This window comes from Elephas maximus, chromosome 12 (genome assembly GCF_024166365.1).
Source record: "Elephas maximus indicus isolate mEleMax1 chromosome 12, mEleMax1 primary haplotype, whole genome shotgun sequence".
Lineage (NCBI taxonomy): Eukaryota > Metazoa > Chordata > Mammalia > Proboscidea > Elephantidae > Elephas > Elephas maximus.
Genome location: NC_064830.1, coordinates 44495928 through 44519468, shown reverse-complemented (window position 1 = coordinate 44519468; position 23541 = coordinate 44495928). Strand labels below are relative to the sequence as shown.

Sequence of the window (23541 nt, the reverse complement as noted above, 5' to 3'; positions counted from 1 at the left end):
AAAAATAAACTGCCAGATGACCTTCCAGTAGAAGAAAAGGTGCTTGAACTACCTGATATGGAATTCGAATCTTTAACATTCAGAGCTATCCAATAGTTGAAGCAAAAAGCAGATAAAAATGAGGAAAAAATAGACAAATTCATAGAAAAGGCAGACAAAACCATGGAATAATTCAAGGAAATAATACAAGAACAAAATCTCAAAATAAATCCACAACTAGAAATCATACAAAAAGAACAACTAGAAATTTAAAAGACAACAAGATTTCAGAAATGGACAGTGTCCTCAGGAGGTCTGAGGAGCAGCTTTGAAACACTAGAAGACAAGATCAATTAAACAGAAGAGAAATACTTGCATACCACTTTGTTTGAGGAAAAATCAGAAAAAAGAATGAAGAAACCCTGAGAATAATATGGGATACAATCAAAAGCAAAAATCTTCGCGTGATCAGAGTTCCAGAACAGGGGGAGAAAACAGAAAACATGGAGAGGATCACTGAAGAACTGCTGACAGAAAACTTTCCTAATGTCATGAAGGATGAAAAACTGACCATCCATGCGCTCAACAAACCCCATATAGGATAGACCTCAAAAGAAAATTACAAAGCATATCATAATCACACTCACTAAAACCAAAGACAAACACAGTCCTGAGAGCAACTGGAGAAAAACAAAAAGTCACACACAGAGGGGAAACAACAAGACTAAACTCTGATTATTCAGCAGAAACCATGCAGGCAAGAAGGCAATGGGATGACTTATACAAAACCTTGGGAAAAAACTGCCAACCAAGAATAATATATCCTGCAAAACTCTCATTCAAATATGACGGTGAAATCAGGACATTTCCAGAAAAAGAGAAATTAAGGGAATATGTAAAAACAAAACCTTACTTAAAAGAAATATTAAAGAGAGTCCTTCAGTTTGAGAATAAACATCAGACAACAGCCTGAATCTAGGATGCCGAGATAGCACCAGCCAGATGCCAACCTAGAAAATGAACTCTTAAGGACTATTCAAAACTAAAAGATTTACAACAGGGAACCAGAGAGGTTAATCTGTAAATGACAACAACATCAGGACAATAAGAGAGAGAACAAACAATGTAGGTATAAAACTTTCTAATAGAGAGGGAGCAAGGCGATACCAAGTAATAAAAGACTGGTTCAAAACTAGGAAGATCAGGGTAAATTTCAAGGTAACCACAAAGAAAGTTAACAAACCTACCCATCAAGATAAAGAAAAACAAAGTCTCCGTAAAAAACAATATCTACAAAAACAAAAGAATTGAAAAAAAAAAATCCACAAACGGAATTCAGCATAGGACAGTAAGAGAAACAAAGAAAACATCAGCACCACAAAAAAAAGAACTACAAAATGACAGCAATAAATTCACACCTATCAATAATTACACTGAATGTAAACGGCCAAAATACACCCAAAGACTGTGACAAAATGGATAAAAAAAATAGGATCCATCAATATGCTGTTAGAAGAGACACACCTTAGAAAGAAAGATGTAAATTTATTAAAAATCAAAGGTTGGAAAAAAATAGACCAAGCAAACAGCTACCAAAAAAGAGCAGGAGTGACAATACTAATCTCAGATAAAATAGACTTTAAAACAAAATCCACCGTAAGGGACAAAGAAGGGCATTATATAATAATTAAATGGACAATCCATCATGAAGACATAACCATCATAAACATCTACGCACCAAATGGCAGAGCTCCCAAATACATAAAACAAACTCTAACAGCACTGAAAACAGAAACTGACACTTCCGTAATGATAGTAGGAGACTTTAACACGCCACTCTCGGTAAGAAACTCAACAAAGGTACAGAAGATCTAAAGGCCACAATCAGTCAACTTGAACTCATTGACATATATAGAACACTCCACCCAACAGCTGCAAAGTACACATCTTTTCCAATGCACATGGAACGTTCTCCAGAATAGACCACATGTTAGGCCACAAAGCAACCCTCAACAAAACCCAAAACACTGAGATAATGCAAAGTATCTTCTCTGATCACAATGCCATCAAAGTAGAAATTAACAACAGGAAGTGCAAGGAAAAAAATCAATTACATGGAAACTGAATAACACCCTGCTTAAAAACCACTGGGTAATAGAGGAAATCAAAGATGGGATAAAAAAAATTCCTAGAATCAAACAAGAATGAAAACACATCATACCAAAACCTTTGGGACACAACAAAGACAGTCCTCAGAGGTCAATTTATAACATTGGATGCATACATCAAAAAAGAAGGGACAAAATCAAAACATTAGCTACAAAACTCAAAGAGAAAGACAACACCAAAAGAAGCCCACAACCACCAGAAAAAAGGAAATAAGATCAGAGCAGAAATAAATAAGAGAATAGAAAAACAATCGAAAGAATCAACAAAACCAAAAGTTGGTTCTTTAAAAGGATCAACAAAGCAACAAACCACTGGCTAAACTGACAAAAGAAACACAAGAGAGGACACAGAGAACCCAAATAAGAAATAAAATGGGGGACATTATAACAAACCCAACTGAAATAAAAAGTACCATGAAAAACTATACTCCAACAAATGTGAAAACCTAGAGGAAATGGACAAATTTCTAGCTACACACTACCTAACCAAACTAACACAAATGATGCTGAAAATCTGAACAGACCCATAACATGAGATTGAAAAGGTAATAAAAAAAACTCCCCCCCCCCAAAAAAAACCCTAGCCCAGATGGCTTCACTGGAGAGTTCTACCAAACATTCAGAGAAGAGCTTACAGCAGTACTATTCAAACTATTTCAGAACACAGAAAAGGAAATGACACTTCTGCGTTTATTCTGTGAAGCTAGCATAGCCCTGATATCAAAACCAGGCAAAGACACACACAATAAAAGAAAATTACAGGCCAATATCTCTCAGGAATATAGATGCAAGATTTTTCAACAGAATTCTAGCCAATAGAATTCAGCATCATATAAAAAAAAAAAAAAATACACCACAACCTGGGGACCATGGTTTCAGGGAACATCTAGGTCAATTGGCATAACAAAGTTTATTGAGAAAAGGTTCTGCATCCCACTTTGGTGAGTGGCGTCTGGGCTCTTAAAAGCTAGTGAGCAGCCACCTAAGATACATCAGTTGGTCCCAACCCACCTGGGGAAGAGGAGAATGAAGAACACCAAATCACAAGGAAAATATTAGCCCAAGAAACAGAAAGGGCCATATAAACCAGAGACTCCATCAGCCTGAGACCAGAAGAACTAGATGGTGTCCGACTACCACCAACGACTGCCCTAACACTGAACACAACGGAGAGTCCCTGACAGAGCAGGAGAAAAGGGGGGTGCAGAACTCAAATTCTAGTAAAAAGACCACACTTAATGATCTGACCGAGACATGGCCCCTGGACTCTCTGTTAGCCCAAAATTAAAGCGATTCTCAAAGTCAACTCTTCCGATAAAGATCAGACTGGACTATAAGACACAAAATGATACTCATGAAGTGTGTGCTTCTTAGCTCAAGTAGATACATGAGACTAAATGGGCAGCTCCAGTCCAGAGACAAGAAGAGAAGGCAGTGGGATAGGAGCTGGTTGAATGGACACAGGAAATCTGGGGTGGAAAGGAGGGGTTGTGCTGTCACATTACAGGGAGAGCAACTAGGGTCACATAACAATGTGTGTATAAATTTTTGTATGAGAAACTAACTTGAATTGTAAACTTTCACTTAAAGCACAACAAAAAATTTAAAGGGGGGCGGGAATAATATACCACAACCAAGTGTAATTCATACCAGGTATGCAAGGATGGTTCAACATTAGAAAATCAATCAACATAATCCACCACATAAGTAAAAGAAAATAATCATGTGATCACCTCAATCGATGCAGAAAGGCATCTGACAAAGTTCAACACCCATTCGTAATAAAAACTCTCAATAAAATAAGCATGGAAGGGAAATTCCTCAACATAATAAAATGCATCTGTACAAAACCAGGAAACCCTGGTGGCATAGGGGTTAAGTGCTACAGCTGCTAACCCAAAGGTCGGCAGTTCAAATCCACCAGGCACTCATTAGAAATTCTGTGGGGCAATTCTACTCTGTTCTATAGGGTTGCTGTTGAGTTGGAATCGACTCGACAGCATCAGGTTTTTTGGAGTATATAAAACCAACAGCCAATATTATTCTTAATGGACAGAGGCTGAAAACATTTCCCTTGAGAACAGGAACAAGACAAGCAGGTCCTTTATCACCACTCCTATTTAACACTGTACTGGAAGTCCTAGCTAAAGCAATAAGGCAAGAAAAAGAATAAAGGGCATCCAAATTAGTAATGAAGAAGTTAAACTGTCCCTATTTGGAGATGATATGATACTACACATAGAAAACCCAAAAGACTCCATGAGAAAACTACTGGAACTAATAGAAAAATTCAGCAGATAGCAGGATATAAGATCAACATAAAAAAATCAGTTGGATTCCTATACACCAAAAAAGTGCATGACGAAAAGGAAATCAGGAAAACAATACCATTTAGAATAGCCCCTAAAAAAATAAAACACAGGAATAAATCTAACCAGGGATGTAATAAAAAGAAAACTACAAAACACTACTGCAAGAAACCAAGAGAGATGCATAAATGGAAAAACATACCATGCTCACGGATAGGTAGACTCAACATTGTGAAAATGACAATCCTATCCAAAGCAATCTACAAATACAATGCAATCCTGATCCAAATACCAACAGCATTCTTTAAAGAGTTGGAAAAACTAATTATTAACTTTATATGGAAAGGGAAGAGGCCCCAGATAAGTAAAACACTATTGAAGAAGAAGAAAAAACTAGGAGGACTCACACTACCTGACCTGAGAACCTACTATACAGCTACGGTAGTCAAAATAGCCTCGTACTGGTACAGTGACAGATACTGACCGATGGAACAGAATTGAGAACCCAGATGTAAATCCATCCACCTACGGTCACCTGATCTTCGACAAGTGCCCAAAGTCCATCCAACGGGGAAAAGACAGTCTTTTTAACAAAGGGCGCTGGCAAAACTAGATGTCCACCTGCAAAAAAATGAAACAGGACCCATACCTCACACCATACACAAAAACTAACTCAAAATGGATCAAAGACCTAAATATAAAACCAAAAACTATAGAGATCATAGAAGAAAAAATAGGACCCACACTAGAGGCCCTAATACATGGTATTAAAAGGATACAAACCGTAAGTAACAACATACAAACTCCAGATGATAAGCTAGACACCTGGGATCTTCTAAAAATTGAATATTTATGCTCATCGAAAGACTTCACCAAAAAACTGAAAGAGAACCTGCAGACTGGGGAAAAAATTCTGGCTATTACAAATCTGATAAAGATCTAATCTCCAAAATCTACAGGAAAACACAACACCTCTACAACAAAAAGACAAATAATTCAATTAAAAAATAGGCAAAGGAAATGAACACACACTTCACCAAAGAGGGCATTCAAGTGGCTATCAGACACATGAGGAAAGGCTCTGTGATCACTAGCCCTTAAAGAAATGCAAATCAAAACCACAATGAGATACCATCTCATGCCCACACTACAGGCAGGAATCAAAAAAACAAAATAACAAATGTTGGAGAGGCTGCAGGGAGATTACCAAGGCTCACCAAAAGAAAGAGGCATGGTTATTTGCAGACAGGGAATGCAGCAATACCCAACAAGTAAGCCATTTTACTTCTATAAAGGTCCTTAGTGCCACTCCTGGGGCCCCAAAGTTAACCCAGATTCTTCTTCCTCTGGGCTTCTTTCCATAACACACACTCAGTCAATCATCCTGTAGATATCTCCCAAGGCAAAATCGGAACCGAGACATTACCACTGCCAGCTGCCTTTACCTAACATTCAGTGGGATAAGCAGGAAGGTATGTGAGAGAAGCAGACGCTCCATTACTTTCTGTAAGTAATGGTGATCATGTTAAAGTAAACTTCATGTTTCATCTATTCCATTTCATACAAACTAGTAGCTTTCAACTTTGAGGTAACTATGAAACCCATACCAAATTCCCACCTAAATGTGGAACCTCCAACGCAGTATAGATTAATGTGAGTAGTTTACAAGGCTTGTGTGATCTACTTTTATATTTTCTTCTGATTAGAAACAGCTTGATGATGAACAAATAAAAACATACAAAAAAGACACCTTATCCCCTTAAGGGTATGGCTGAAATCCTAGAGGGTTATTTTGCTGGCTGGAGGGACACTGGTGGGGGTGTTCAGTCAAACAATGACTTTTGATAACAAAATGATGATTAAGACAGGCTTCAACATGGAGCTTCTTACCAATAATCATTGTAGTGAATAGGTCTCTATATAAGAAAGTAAACAGGAAAGGTTCATACCAGGCCTCAACTCCCACAATCGCAGTCACTATGTAGACAAAAGAAATAGTCTGGAAGGAAAATGCAGACAAAGCATACAGAGGCATTAACACCTGGACAGTTCAGGGAGTCAACAGTGCCTTATGCAGCATAAGTCTAGTCAGACAGTTTTAGTAAAAGCAAGAAGTACGCTTCAACTTGATATTGTGGCAAGTCTCCTTGCCTTTAAAAAAATTACTCTTAGCCAACAATGCCATAAAATAACTAACTTCTAAACAATGCAAGCAACTGGCCATGATTTTGAGCACTTCAAGGCACCTCATAACTTGGTTAAACCAAAAGATGATCGAATTTGCCCACCCAATCATTTCATTCCTCAAACCCACTCCAACTTCTGATTTATTTACTGGAACCTTGGGTGCGAATGGGCAAAATGACAACATGGAAAGCTGGCACTCAAAGGCAGGAAGAGTTAATAACAGCAAGCCTATTAAGAAGAGAAAACAAATTCTCTGTACTCAAAAGTTGAGGGTGAAGACAAAATACCAACAATTTAATTATATGTGCATATCTTTTTTCATGAAATCAACAGTTCAAATGAATGAATATTTTTTAAGAAATGATTGTTAATTGCTTGGTATAACAGTGGCATTGTGATTGTGCGTGTTTTTAAAAGAGCCCTTATCATTTGGAGAGATTTACTAAAATACCTATGACATAATGTCAGGGATTTCCTTTAAAATAATTGGGGGGGAGGTGGTGAGGAAGGGTACTGACAAAACTAGGCTGGCAGTGTGATGGCAACCGCTGAAGCCACGTAATGGGTATGTAAGGGTTCACCATACTATTCTTTTTATTTTTATATATGTTTCAAATTTTCCATTGGAAAAAAAAAGCACATACCAGTTCTAACCAAAAAGTATAAGGGCAATAAAGAAGGAATGACAAAAACTTTCTGAAAAACTCATGGCAATGCTGGACATTTAAGGTAGAACATGTACTTACCACCTGACTAATGTCATATCCCCATGGCAGGAAAAGAATCCCTGTGTTATACTTTTCCCAGTGAGACAGTATGAAGGAAAACAAGACTACCCATAGCAGGAGATAAAGAACAAAAACACTGACACCAGTTGGTCCTCGTCCAAAGATGGAATACACAGTTACAACAAAGTAAACACATGACCAACTATCCAGGCCATGGTCAAAAAGCTCCCCTAGCGGAGTGCTGGAATTGGTTCTTCGGGCTTGCTTTCCATCCACACCATCTGGAACAGAAACACATGCCACAGGAAAAAGGTCAACATCTGTACCAGTAAAGAAAGTCTTCTTTAATCAACTGCAAAAAAACCATCAACATATCACAAGAATGTTACCTAAAGTATAGCTATGCTAGCCAGTACTAAAAAAAAATTCAACCTTAATTCTCACAATTCAAAGATTGTGGAAATAAAGTCTATAATGTCTTAAAGTTTAACCTAAAAATTAAAATATATTATAGCACCCTGAATGATCTGAAGAAGCTGCTTTCTAGTTGGATCCTGAATTCCTCCAAATCTGCCTAACAATTGGGTTGTTCTACTACTCTGGCCATAAATTCTCAAGCCTCCAGCAAACCTTCACTATCTATTCATTTATGATTCATCAAACGCTCCATCCTCTAGGATTTAAAAGCACTCTGTACTTCAGTCATGATAGCTATTTCATCCTGTTTGATATTATAGCCACTTCTCTACAGATCTATTGCCTCCATGAGTACTTTCGAAAAGGTTTTGCACATAGTAGCTGCTTAGCAAATGCAAGACTTAAAATTTATTGAAATTGTGCAATGCACTATATTCAATGAGTGAAGGTTACAAGGATGAATAAACTAAGTTTCTGTCCTCAGAAAGTTTACAACTGAGAAAGGAGACAGGATGTGAAATAATAACACAGGATGATTAAAGGTATGGTTTTTTTTATGTCACAAACCATAAAAAGTACAGAAGGGAGAAGGGTTCTCTTCAGGCTAATCTAGAATAGCTTTCCAGAGGAGATAAAATCTGAGTGGGGTTGCAAAGAATGAGTTGGATTTCAGCAGATAAGATAAAGGAGTATACCCTTGCAAGAAAAGGGAGAGCTATCAGTAAAAAGACTGAGATGGAAAAGCACAATGCATGCTCAGGGAATGCCAAGTAATTTAGTCTGTCTAGAAACTAGTATGTGGAAGAAAGCAATAGAAAGAGGTCAGAAAGGAAGTTTGAGCCAGTTTCAAGGTTTTATGGAGTCTGGGGGGCTACAAGAAGTACCTGAGTAGGGGACTGACAACAGTAAAAGCAATGTTTCAGGAAGATTCACCTGACATCAGGTGAATGACAGACTGGAGAGAGGGGCACTATTAGCTGACCTAAATGAATACAGGATGCAGTGGGAATGAAAAGCTGGGGCCAGTTAGATATTAAGGGGGTAAATATGACAGGATGCAACAAAAGATAAGATGTGAAGTCTAAGGGCAAGGAGACAAAGGTGGCTTCTAAGTTCCCAGCCTGGGTAACTAAAAGAATGGTAGTGTTAATAGAATAAGGAAGTCAGAAAGAGGAGAAGGACTGATAGAAAACATGCTGAGTACAATTTCAGATACTGAAGTTGGAGTGCTGGCAGATATCCACATGGTAATGTCAAGTGACTCAATCTAAGGGTACTAGCTGCTAAGGCGATAAAGGCTAGACACAGACATGGGGATCATCTTACTAGACTAAGTAAGAATCAAGATTACCACGGGAAGGAGGAGAATGAGAAAGCTAAGGATAAAGCATAGTGGGACACCTTCATTTAGGGGCAGAAAACACAGGAGCCTGTGAGAGTGAGAAGTATGATAAAACCTAGATCAAAATGAAGAGTCTGATTTTTAAAAAGATTTTTCTCCAGAAGAAATTTAGGGTTAGCTAAGTGCGCTAGAATTAGGCTAACTGTAAAGGTTCAGATTCAAAGAATTACAATTTTCTTATAATGACTGTTTATCTTGCTCACCACAGTATTATCCCCAGTGTCTACCTCAGTTTGTGGCAAAGAGGGCCATAGTAAATACTCTTGAAGGAATATATGGATCTCAAACTCCTGCCCAAATATTACAGATCTCTTTTATATGAGATGAGAAGTTTACTCCTCCCTTAAGCAGCTAAAATATTTCCTTGAAGTCTTTTTTCATTATTCATTGGCTTAACAATGTCCTATTTTCAGAGCAACTCATGTGCAGTTATTACAAACACTGAATTCATGAGTTATAAATTAATTAGGTTTTATACTTTTTCTCATTGAACCCATTCTAGCTCCACAACTCTGGGGTACAGATGTTTCAGGTTTTTTGTTGTTTTATTTCAGGAAGGTAATTCAGGATATACACTATGTATTACGAACAGACCCCCAGTAGGGCCTTGGGCAACACTCTGTGATCAAACATATTAATATTTTCTACAGCAAAAGGTATGAATAGTCACATGAGGCAGAATAAATAAAGATTATAAATTGTCTCATGTTAGTTCAAGACAGGTTTTGCAACAAATAGTTCACGTTAGGTCAGGATTTTTTGCTGGAATTGTGGACTTGAAACAACAGGTAGATGGTACAATAAATCAAAAGGCATCCGGCTCTTAAAAGTCAGAGCTCACAGGCCACCCTTACCTTCTTCCTAGTCCTCTCAGCAGTCCTTGGCAGCGAAATACTTTAGCACCATTTTCAAACCTCATCTTTAATGACACACATAAAAGCTTCTGCCTAAATATACAACTTTTAACAAAGCTTTCTCCCAATTCTTCCAAACTTCACTGATGTCTTGCTTCTCTAAACTCCTGAAGCTCTGGTCATCCACCATGTTAGCATTTAATCGGGTACCACATTAGGGTTTTAGGAGTGTAAGTCATTTTCATCCGGAGAGACCTAACGAACTTAAAGTCAGGGTCTACTATTTTATAGGCATTTAGGAACTATTTACTGAGTGCCTACTTTTTTTTTTTTTTTTTTGCCTACTATGTGTTCTAGACACTGGGGCTATAGCAGTAAACAAAACAAAGCACTGACCCTCCAGGAACCTACATGTGATACTATGTCACGTGGTTTTAAGTGCTATGGAGCAGGGAAGGAGAATAGAAAGAATGCGGGACAAGCGCTCAGCTGCCAACCAAAAGGCCAGCAGTTTGAATCCACCAGCCACTCTGCGGGCGAAAGATGTGGCAGTCTGCTTCCATAAAGATCACAGCCTTGGAAATCCTATGGGGCTGTTCTACTCTGTCTTATAGGGTTGCCATGAGTCGAAATCAACTCAACAGCAGCGGGTTTGGTTTTTTTTTTTTTTTGGTTTTATATCAGTATTGCATCCAAAAAATGATGTTCCTCTCCAGGGGTTGGCAAATATTTTTTGTAAAAGGTCAGACAGTAAGTATTTTAGCCTTTGTGGGCCATACTACTGTTGCAACTACTCAACTGTGTCATTATGGTAGGCAGGAAAGCAGCAATACAATATGCAAAAGAATGAGCACAGCTTTGCTCCAATAAAACTTTATTTATAAAAACAGGCAATGGGCCAGATTTGGCCTATGGACTGTAGCTGGCCAACTCCTATCTTATTCTTTGTCTCCCTACCAATTAATGACATTTTTTACAGAGAAACTAAAAAACGTGTGCATCAAATTGAACCAAATATTAATACACCTAATTAAACTGGACAGGCGCGTTGCTGACAGATTTACCAGCCACTGACGGAAACGAGTATCTCCCATTGTCTTACCTAGAGTGTAGGCTATGAAGTTGAGGATGCCCACTACAATCCAGACCCAATCAGGCACATGCTTGTGACCTGGTGCTGCAAAGTAAAGCAACGAAAATTTTAGTGTAGTCTAAGTACAACCAGTCCTTAAATTGCTAATAAGAAATGTTTCTGCTGTTAATTAGAGGCTAAAGTACTTTTACAACGTATTTTGAACACAGAACTAGGTAAACTATTAAAATGTATCAGTAAACTCTGGCTAAACCAAAGAAGTAACTCTTCAGTCCCTTTTAATATTATTGTACAGTAAATATTTATTTTCAGCTTTAATCTTAACTCGAGACTGAGTACTCATCTTGACTTGAAAATTATTGTGCCTAAAATGAAAAATTATATACTTTTGCAATTTAAAAAAGTTTGTGTTTAATCTAGGCCTCATTCCTTCTGATAAGAGCACAAACATGTATTGAACCTTTGCCTTTATTGACCCTTTACTCTCTCATTCTACTATTAATTAGCTAAACAAAAACCCTTTCACTTGGGTATAGATTACCTCAACTGGGGGACGCTGGCATCAGAATCATTCTGAGGTAGCTGTACCTCACTTTTCCCCTATGACAGAATAACGAAGAATCTAGTCCTGGCTTTGTAATCAACCAGCAATGTGACCTGAAATGTAACATTCAACCTCTCCATCTTCTATTTCCCAAATATAAAATAAGGCATCTGGACTAGATAATTTATCTGGTCCTTTAAGTTCTAAGATTTAGAGAAATACTATCACTACTTATTTTTAATTCCCTTAATAACCAAGAGAAATAATCTTATTTAGAGTAGTCAGAGAAAATAATATTTCTAGTTACAAAGATCTACTTTTGAGGCTGTCCTGAGGATTAAAACACTTAAGAGCAGAATCATGCTTAACGAAATTTAATCTGACTCATTGTTCAAACGGAACCTGAGGATCTTGTAGTGCTTCAGAGTTGGCATTTAAGATTTCAGTTACCATTTTACTATATGTACAGAAGTAATGGCTAGAAGTTTGAGTTGATAAAGTTTGGCATATGTGTAGTTTCAATATTTGGAATGTCTAGAATTTCAAAAGTCATAAGCGTTTGAAACACTGAATTTTACTACAAAAACATTGTTGTCAGTGGTTGTTAACTTCCCCAAGTCAGCCCACAAAAGCCTGCTGAACTTCAACAGATGAATTATAATACTAAAACTCCTAGGTATATCATTCATAAGTATTCCTACTGGAAAATATCTTTTCTGTCTTAGAATGCAAAACATGATCATCTACCTCTATCTGTCTATTCCTCTCAGCTCAACCAACTGGCGAAGCAATGGAAACAAACCCTGTCTCCCAATATTGCTCTTCATCCCAAATATACTCCAGGACCTGAGATTCTTTCCTACAGCCTAAGGCAGAAGCTGGGTGTAAGATAAAATGAAGAATACGCAAAGGGATAAAAGATATTGATGTGGGTGGGAGGAACCTGAAAACACATTCTTTACACAGCATACTTAAATTCCATAGGCAAGTTGGTATTATATTTCCAGAAATATATATTCATATGTATGGGCTATACATATGTATGGAAACATACTTAAATTATAAAAACATAACTTAGCTTCTGTTCACACTTCCGACATTTCCCATACCATTATAAAATATCCACAACTTTTCAGAGATATAAGCATGTTAATACAACCAGAAAATAACCACATCTCATTTTTTCTCTAGGCATTCTAAATTTTATATCCAAGTAATAATCTTACCTGAAGCATAAAAGTCAGGATCAAAGTATGCCATAAATAGAAAATTGAAGACAACCAACAGAAAGCCAGAAAAGGTTATCAGATTTGGAGCCAGCCAAGTAGGAAATACCTATTTTTTTTCAAAGAAATTATAAGTTAGTTAAAATAGACGACTCTCTCTAATATATACAGCAACATGTAAATCTGAGTCATAATAAACCTGTAAATTTGAAAGATCATATGCAGTTTTTTATATATTGAAATATAAACCACAGTCTCTGCTTGATAGAAAATAAGCCTTTCTTCTTTTCACCCTCTATATTTTAATTTTTTCTATAATGAACTTTTATAATGATACAATCAAATTTATTTTAGAAAATTTTAAAAGGCACTTTACAAAGATGATAAGTTCTAGAGTAGAATCTCAGATTTCAACATCTTTCGATAAATCAAAAGTCAGGCAACGAAGGGAAGGCAGTTTATCAAGATATCACCATTAAACTGAGCGTTACGTTCACAACACCCATAAAATGACTTCAAATATTTACAACTTACTAAATTATCTTACCTTTACTACGTTGTTCCAAAATGGATGCATGACATATAGAGAGAGTGGATTGGTATCCACAGCACTGTACTGTTAAGAAATGAAACAAAATATTCAGAGTTAACCCTTGCATACTAGTAAACAGAACAGGATTTCTCAAATGGAAATAATGGTACCAAAAATAACCTGGAAAATACATTTACATGATGTCCTCATCTCAATTACAAAACTGAAACCGCAACATAAATGGGACAAAGACTGTGAAGCACGGTCAGACAGAACTTTTTTGGAGGACTGCCAAGGGAGGACGGGGGTGAATTTAAAGATCAACTTCTAAACCAAAGATTTAATCTTACAGTGGCTATTTCACCCACACATACTCATCTAGTGTCCAAATCACCAGAATAATCACCAATTCACCCTTCCCTCTCCATAAACTTTTATAAAATTACAGTATTTCAGTAGAGATGCCTATTGTTTACATGCTCTCCCAGTCACAGAGAGTCAGCGTGTCAGATTCAAACACTGATCTCACAGCCTTCTCAACCTCCTCATCCCTCCCAGCTTACGGGAATCTAGTTGTCTTTTTCCCCCAATTCCATTTCTAATACGATTACTAGCTGTGCAATTTCGGGTAAGTTACTTAACTTCTCTGCCTGTAAAATGAGATGATAGCCCTTACCTCAAAAGATTGCCATAAGAATTAAACTGATTAACGATACAGGTAAAGAAAGAGCTTGGAACAGTACCTGCCCCACATTAAGTGCTATATAAGAACAGCTATCATTATTAAACGTGTTTTAAGCACCAGAGGAATGACAGATTCCTTCATGTCAGGAGACTGGAGAGCATAAATACGCAAAGGAAGACAAAAATACATCAGGGTTTTGTGGTAGCTGAGCTTGCTTCTGAATTATTGAAATGGCTGGTAAAAATCCAAAGGAAATTTCAGCAAGTACATGTATGTAAATACATAGGGCTTTAAGAGTCATATTCATCGGACACACATGCACTGGAGTTCCTGGCATGTGGAAGCACTCCCCAAGGTAAGGGGAAGAAGGGACACAGAATTGTTAAGAGACAATTCCCACCCTCAAAGAGTTCATAGTATTACCTGAGCTAATATTAACTAATCCGCCCATCTGACAATTAAACAATGTTCTACTAATCAAATGTTTGAAAAAGTTTCGATGGTGTTTTGTCTCTATGTTTACTAGGTATATAAAATAAATAGTAAGCACTTCAGAGTCTAATTCTTTTAAAAATCATAATTAAAGATCAAAGTATCTTCCTGGATATTTATGAATATGCAGGAAATATTTTCTCATCAGTGTTTCGAGATTTAAATGAGTGATGGAAAAAAAGGAACTAGAACAGACTTAAAAAATATTATTATCAAAGACAGTTAACTAATGCACATCCATGTTCACTGCAGCATTATTCACAATAGCAAAAAGGTGGAAATAACCTAAGTGTCCATCAACAGATAAATGGATACACAAACCATGGCACATACATACAATGGAATACTCTGCAATGATAAAGAACAATCATGAATCTGTGAAACATCTCACGATATGGATGAATCTGGACGGCACTTAGGCTGAGTGAAATAAGTCAATCACAGAATGACAAATACTGTATGAGACTGCTATTATAAAAACACATGAAAACGTTTCCACACAGAAGCAATCTTTGATGGTTACAAGCGAGAGGAAGGATGAGGAGGGAAAGATGCTAACTAGACAAGTAGGTAAGTGGTAACTTGGGTGAAGGGTAAGACAGTACACAATACTGGGGAAGTCAGCACAACTTGACCAAGGCAAAGTTATAGAAGCTTCCTAGACACAACCAAACACCCTGAGAGACCAAGTTACTGGGCTGAGGGCTGGGGACCATAGTCTCCAGGGACATCTAGCTCAACTGGCATAACACTGTCTACAAAGAAACTGTTCTACACCAGACTGTGGTGAGTAGTGCCTGGACTCTTCAAAGCCTGCGAGCGGCCACCTAAGATACATCTACTGGTCCTATCTCAGCTGGAACAAAGGAGAATGAAGAAAACCAAAGGGAAAGATTAGTCCAAAGGACTAAAAATCCCATATGTATCAGGTCAATTCTGGCTCACAAAGACCTCATAGGACAGAGTAGAACTGTCTCATAGAATTTCTAAGAAGTGGCTGATGGATTCAAACTGCCAAACCTTTTGGTTAGCAACTAAACACTTAACCGCTGTACCACCAGGGCTTCGGTCCAAAGGACTAACGGACCACAACTACCATCACCTGTACCAGACTGAGCCCAGAACAACTAGATGGTGTCCAGTTACCACCACCGACTGCTCTGGCAGGGATCAAAATAGAGCGTCCAGGACAGAGCAGGAGAAAAATGTAGAACAAAATTCAAATCCACACACACAAAAAAAAACAGGCTTGCTGGTCTGACAGAGACTGGAGAAACCTCGAGAGTATGGCCCCGACACCCTTTTAACTCAGTACTGAAGTCACTCCCAAGGCTCACCCTTCAGCCAAAGATTAGATAGGTCTACAGAGCCAATGATAACACACGTGAGAAACATACTTTGTAATTCAATTCATGTATAGGAGACTAATGGAAACCCTGGTGGCGTAGTGGTTAAGTGCTACGGCTGCTAACCAAGAGGTCAGTAGTTCAAATCTGCCAGGCAGTCCTTAGAAACTCTATGGGGCAGTTCTGCTCTGTCCTATAGGGTTGCTATGAGTTGGAATCGACTCGACGGCAGTGGGTTTTATAGGAGACTAATGGGCACACCAGCCCTAAAGCAAAGACAGGAAGGCAGGAAGGGACAGGAAACTGGAAGAATGGAAAAAGGGAAACTGCAGTGGAGAAGGGGAGAGCGTTGACACATTGTGGGGTTGGCAAATAATGTCACAGAACAACTTGTGTGTTAATTGTTTAATGAGAAACTAATTTGCTCTGTAAATTTCTACCTAAAGCACAATTTTTAAAAAAAGAGAGTGAGTTAACTACTAAGTCAAACGCTTCTTCAACAGACTCTCCACGTCTGAGATTTCTTCATTTCTCCAACCCATTCTTAGTCAAACAGGATAAATGGGACCAAAGACTAGGAACAAGTAGTGAAAAGAAATGGGTAATGGGAGAATGCAGGTTTGCTTCTACTGGCCACAGTCAGAAGCTATGAAGCTGCATCCAGACTCTGAGCAGGAGCCTATTTAAATTACTATCACTGTTGTTGTTACTAATAACAACTTTCACTTGCATGGCAGTCTACAATATACAAAGCTTTTCACATAGTATGCATCACTATATCTGAACCTCTGCAGAAGGAAGGAGTCCTAAACCGACAAGACTGCTTGAATTTAAGTGTTCAGGCTGGAGGATGCAGAACAGACATGAAACCCTAAGAAGTGCTGACAGCCAGGTGGGAGGGCCCTGGCCTTCTCCACGTCATGGAAGTCTGCACTCAGACTCCTGTGATACAGCCCTCAGGTCTGTAACAATAAAGTAGATAATCAACTAAACTAGAAAATCACACATTGCAAGTCCACCTACAGCATAGTACAAAAGGTGTAAGAAGTTCAAATCTGAAGAAAATGGCTTAAAATATCATATGAATACCTAATGCAGTACACAAAGCACAAAGTTCTTAATTCAAATGTGTATTAAATGAGTCTCATGGAAATGAAGACCACTGACACTGCCATGTTGAATCAGTGATTTTAGTCAACTTCTTATAATTTTAACTTAGATCCAGAAGAAAGTCCTTAACTGATAATATTTTGATTTGAAAAGCTCCTTTTTTAAAATTCTGAAGCATTAACTCTAGATCTGTACTTCAGGAGAGCAGTTAAGATAGGAAAAGAATATAGAGTTAAGTACAAGAACGTCAGTTTACCTAATTGGGTTTCGGTTATTTAACATTTAATAATATCTGATGAGCTCAAGTATAGCAAGAAAGATTAATATGAGATCACAAAAAAAAAAAAACTAGCAACAATAAACCTAAAGAACACTCTGTGCTCTAGTCTTACACACCCACGAATTTCTCAAAGTCCTATATCATTCAGTCTGAACAAAGATACTCTAAACTGTCTTGTGAATTAATAGGAGGGAGGAAGAGTGGTACGAACCTTCCACATACATGAAATAAGAAGTAAAATATCATTTAAAGGTGTTACACTAGATTTAGGTTATTAATGCTTGCTAAATGTATCTTTATTTCCATTGGAATGATGTTTTGGTAGAAACCAGAAAACCTGAATGAGGTAGATAACCCACTGTAAAGGCCTACTGTGGCTTGCTTGGTCACAATCTATAGGGCCAAACTAAGCCTGCGTTTGAGAGGATCATTCCAAGGCAAAGCTTCAGAAGCAGTGGAAAACTCTGAGGATGTCTAGTGTAATTCTCTAAAGCATGCCTGACTCTCACAGCTATAAAAATAGGTAAAAAGTCATCTAGCCTTTTTTTAAAAACCCCTGCTTACAAAGAACACAGTACCTCCAGAAGTAACCCAATCCAACGTAAAAGCAACTTTTCTACACACTAATAAAATCCTCGCCTCGCCCCAAATTTTTTATCCTGATTTTCATTTTGCTTTACAAAGTTAAGGAGAAAAGGGTCTAATTTTTCTTCCACACACTAGTCCTTCAAATATTTACTAGCTCCCCGTCACACATAAATCTTCCCTTCACCTGGCTGAACAAACCATGTTCCTTTTCCTGCTTCTTGTTTGCCACGGTTCCAAGCTCCTTCATTAGCTAGGTCTAGGTCTAGTTCTCTAAACCAGGGGTTGGCAAGCTTTTTCTGTAAAGGGCTGAACAGTCAATATTTTAGGCTTCGTGGGTCATATGGCCTCTGTTAATAACTACTGAACGCTGCCACTGTAGCTCAAAAGCAGTAACAGACATTAAAAAAAAAAATTCACGAAACTTCATTCACAAAACAGGTGACCTGGGGGCTTTAGTTTGCCAACCCCTACTCCAGACCATCCAATTTGTCACTAAACCAATACAAAGGTGGGATCCAGAGCACAAGTAATATTTCAAGACACATAAGCAGAAAGAAGAATATGACTATAAGCCCCTCTTCCTCAACATCTTATCTCTAACTGCTGTTCAACATACTGATTTCCTGTGGCAACGAGACCACGCTGCAGACTTACATAAGACTTTACAGTCCTCAGGCCTTTTCTACATGGGCTTCTAAGCCACCTTTCCCTAGTACTAATATTAGGCTGTTTGTTTAAACCCAAATATAAAAGTCTACATTTACCACCTCAATATTTCTTCTTGCTAAAGTAAGCTAACCTTTCCAATCTCTCCAGATCTTTTCAGATCCTGACTCAGTTATCCAAAATAAGAAATGGCTATCCCTTCTGAAAACCTCAGCATGTAACTCTGTTCACACCAGTTAATGCCCTCCTGTAAGTCTCTATAAAACTGCTGTTCAAGGTAGATCTTTCAAACACTTCTCTCAAGGTTGCTATTACCCTATATAATAATTTTTATTTAACTATAGAATTCTGTACTGTCATCTAGGGCAATTATTTCTCTTACCCATATGAAAAGATTTTGATAAAGTCTTAATGAAAACCAGAATTACCTTAGAGTCAACATTTTGTCAAATATCAGAAATTGTCAAAAAAATTTTTACGTCGGTTCAAATCAGGAAATAAAGCAGATTTTATTCTTCATTCATTCAGTAAGTGAGTCAACAAATATTCATGATCGAGTGCCTATGATTTTGCCAGGCGCTGCCCTAGGCTGCTGGGAAGAAATGGTGAACAAGACCAAACTGTTTCCTGTGTTCACCAAGTTAGATGGTAAGCAAGAAAACAAATAATCACAAATTGTAACAAACTATGAAGGAAACAAGCAGGATGTTGTGGAAGATGACAACTGGGGCAGGGAGTGCGCCTCACTGGAGTAGTCAGAGAAAGCTTCTCTAAGGTAAGGACATCTGAGTTCTAAAAGATTAGAAGACAGTCAGGTAAAGAATGTATGAGCCATACAGTGAGTAAAAGAAGCCACACACTAAAGAGGACATGCTGTGGTGTCCATTTAGATGAAGTTCAAAAACAGACCAAATTAATTTATAGCAAAAGAAGTCAGAACAGTAGTTTAGTAAGAGGGACTGAATGGGGGCATTCTGGGGTACTAGAAATAATTACGTATCTTGATCTGGGTGATGATTATATGACTATATACATAGGTAAAAATTCATTAAGTTACACGCTTAAGATCTGTGCACTTGTATATAATTTATACCTTAAAAAAGAGAGAGAAAATAAAGACTGTATGTGTGACAATGTATATGCGTGTATGTGGTATATAAGTGTCGGGTGGGAAGGTACCTTCTGCCAAGATACCTTCTACGCAGAAGGAATGACAGAATGTACAGACCACAAAGCTAGAAATATCTGAAATACTGAAGGAAGGCCAATATAGTTACAGCTTAGTGAGCAAGGACAAACAATATGAAATGAGAATGGAGAGGCGGGAAGGCACCACCCTACAAGACCACGGTGAGTTTGGATTTTATTCTAAGCACAATCCATGTTGTGATTTATATTTTTAAACAGTCACTCTGATTACAGTGTAGAAAACGGACTGAAGGCAGTGAGAGTGCATATGGAGAGACCAGTGAGGAGACTGTTACAGTACATGAGGCAAGGCACCACTGTGGGTTAGATAAAGAGCTGTTCAACGACTTCTGAATGACTTCAAAATACACAGTGAAGTGCCCGGCTTTGAGAAGGATATCGGAAATGTGAGTCCCCCCTTAATTTATGAAGAATATTGGCTCTAATTAAAGGATAAATAGGAAACCACCTCTTTAGTACTGTACTTTAAATCCTAAGAAAACTGAATTGGCGTGCCTTTGAGCAAAACACTGAGCTTTAGACAACTTATTAATCAGACTGAGGCTATTGTCTCTACAATCCATAATAAGCAGCTTTGTCTGTCTTCTAATCAATATAAGGACTCTTACTGTCAAATGATTTTTAATACAAGTCCCATCTTATCCATCTGAAATACAAACCTAAGAGCTGTAAGACGTTTCACATAACTGTGGAAAGCCATAGAATGAGGCTTGAGTGCAAAATAATAACTCATAAACCACACTTATTGTTTAAGCATTTCAGATGTATGCAAACTCAACATTTCTGATTTGTTTTAGTTACTTCCGAAATTCTAGAATTCAAAATCATTCATGGCTGCTTTATTTGAGGAATAAAAAGCCATACTGCCACAAAAAACCCATTTTAGTTCACAACTGGATTCACTGTATGACATCACAATGTTCACTGTACAGAGCCAACTTTCTAGGCGTCCCTCAAAATGAAAGAAACACATATCATCGTCTCTTAAGAACTTCGGAGAGAAAAAAAAACATCAACTCTGTATTTTTCTTCCACTGCACAAGGAGGCTTGTCTGGTAGGGTATTCAGGTCAGTCGCTCCCTGAGAAGCACTGCTCTGGTGGAAACATTAACAGCACTCCCTCAAATCCTCACTGAAGGGAAAAGCCACCACCATCAATTTAGTGGTCAACACGGGTGCCTCCTTATGGAGACTAAAAATATTGCATTTCAAGCAAGAGACAAAGTATAATAAAATTCGGCAAGTAGTCACTGAATACCTTCTAAACGCAAGACATTGTGCTAGAAACAATCTAGTAAGATATAAAAAACACCAAGCCTGAGCTTAAAATGCAGAAAAACAGGTTCTATTAATCCTAGGACAGAAATAAAAAGTTTCTTAATTTTTACCAGTACAAGACTTTAAGAACTACACCCAGAGAGAACATGACTCAGTGAGCAAGGAGATCTCCCTCCTATCGCTCAACACTTGTCATTTAGATCTGCTAACAAGTCCAAGCAAAGAAGGTGCTGAGAGAAGACTGGAGAAGAGCCAGAACAATGAGACGAGAAAAAGCAAATCATGATGACAAACAGGTTTGTCTGCTTGACTTAAAAAATCTATAATAAATTCTAACAAGAGATCAGACAAAAGATGAAAGGCGGGTGGAGTGAACTTGAAATCCCAAACACATGATAAACACAAGTAAGCCTTTGCAAATTCTTAAGTAGGAGAGTAGTATTTTTTTTTAATTAATTTTTATTGTGCTTTAAGTGAAAGTTTACAAATCAAGTCAGTCTCTCAAACAAAAATGTACACACACCTTGCTATACAATCCTAATTGCTCTTCCCCTGATGAAACAGCACACTCCTTCCCTCCACAATCTCTCCTCGTGTTCATTCGGGCAGCTTCTAGCCCCCTCTACCCTCTCATTTCCCCTCCAGACAGGAGATGCCAACACAGTCTCATGTGTCTACTTGATCCAAGAAGCCTGTTCTTCACCAGTATCATTTTCCATCCCATATTCCAGTCCAATCCCTGTCTGAAGAGTTGGTCCCGGGAACCATTCCTGTCTTGGGCTAACAGGTTTGGGGACCATGACCTCTGGGGTCCTTCTAGTCCCAAACTGACGGTTAAGTCTGGATTTTTTACTAGAATTTGGGGTCTGCATCCCACTGCTCTCCTGCTCCCTCAGGGGCTCTCTGTTGTGTTCCCTGTCAGGGCAGTCATCGGTTGTGGCCAGGCACCATCTAGTTCTTCTGGTCTCAGGGTGATATACTCTCTGGTTTATGTGGTCTTTTCTGTTTCCTAGGCTCATAGTTACCTTGTGTCTTTGGTGTTCTTCATTTTTCCTTGCTCCAGGTGGGTTGAGACCAATTGATCAATCTTAGATGGCCACTTGCTAGCGTTTAAGACCCCAGAAGCCACTCTCCAAAGTGGGATGCAGAATGTTTTCTTAATAGATTTTATTATGCCAGTTGACTTAGATGTCTCCTGAGCCATGGTCCCCAAACCCCTGCCCCTGCTTCGCTGGCCTTTGAAGCGTTCAGTTTATTCAGGAAACTTCTTTCCTTTTGGTTTAGTCCAGTTGTGCTGACCTCACCTGTATTGTGTGTTGTCTTCCCTTTACCTAAAGTAGTTCTTATCTACTATCTATTTAGTGAATACCCCCTCCACCACTTCTTGTAACCATCAAAGAATATTTTCTTCTCTGTTTAAACCATTTCTCGACTTCTTATAATAGTGGTCTTATACAGTATTTGTCCTTTTGCAACTGGCTAATCTCACTCAGCATAATGCCTTCCAGATTCCTCCATGTTGTGAAATGTTTCACGGATTCATCACTGTTCTTTATCGATGCGTAGTATTCCGCTGTGTGAATATACCATAATTTATTAATCCATTCATCCATTGATGGGCACCTTGGTTGCTTCCATCTTTTTGCTATTGTAAACAGTGCTGCAGTGAACATGGGTGTGCATTTATCTGTTCGTGTAAAAGCTCTTATTTCTCTAGGACATATTCCAAGGAGTGGGATTGCCAAATCACATGGTAGTTCTATTTCTAGCTTTTGAAGGAAGCACCAAATCGATTTCCAAAGTGGTTGTACCATTTGACATTCCCACCAGCAGTCTAGAAGTGTTCCAGTCAGGAGAGTAGCATTTGAGAAAAATTATTTATTCTGCCCATGGAACACTATTACATATAATTAAAAAGAGAAAGAAGTCTGAGGTTAAAACTTATCTGTGGGATCCAAGCTAGACACAGACTTCTAAGTTACTCTATCAGTCTGTCTACTAGGTTGTCACCTGTAACTTCCATTCCTAAAAATATACTTCCTCTTGGTATAACCTCCTGGGATGTGTGTATATGTTCCACACTAGCTAGCGTTCACAAGCAGGAAAGCACAAATGCGAAGCTTTCTTTTTTACTTATTTAACACTAACATAGCACTATGTGCCAGGCATTGTTCAAAGCACTTCACAAATATTAACTCATTCAATCCTGGTAATGACCCTATAAAGTAGGTGCTACCTCATTTCACAGATAAGAAAGCCTAGTTGGAGAGGCTAGGTTACCTGCTCAAGATCACACAGCTTGTGAGTTCTTTTAATTGGTCCCAAAGTTAATTATGTCTTCAAAAGTGTTTTTCTCAATTAAAGCTAACAGTAAATGAAATGTTCTTAATAACCAACTAAATGTAAGATCAGCATACACAAGCCCACTTGCCCCTACTAATAATGTTA

General features: G+C 38.1%; 1 protein-coding gene across 1 annotated transcript in view; it reads right to left on the bottom strand.

Annotated features, from left to right (window-relative positions):
* Window positions 1-23541, bottom strand: part of SELENOI (selenoprotein I) — a 49241-nt gene that overhangs the window by 18054 nt on the left and 7646 nt on the right. The window contains exons 2-6 of the mRNA XM_049903390.1: window positions 13455-13523; window positions 12908-13016; window positions 11147-11221; window positions 7390-7652; window positions 6347-6455 (exon numbers count right to left, since the gene is read on the bottom strand). Of these exons, the coding sequence (XP_049759347.1) occupies window positions 6347-6455; window positions 7390-7652; window positions 11147-11221; window positions 12908-13016; window positions 13455-13523 (625 nt within the window). The remainder of the gene's footprint in view (window positions 1-6346; window positions 6456-7389; window positions 7653-11146; window positions 11222-12907; window positions 13017-13454; window positions 13524-23541) is intronic.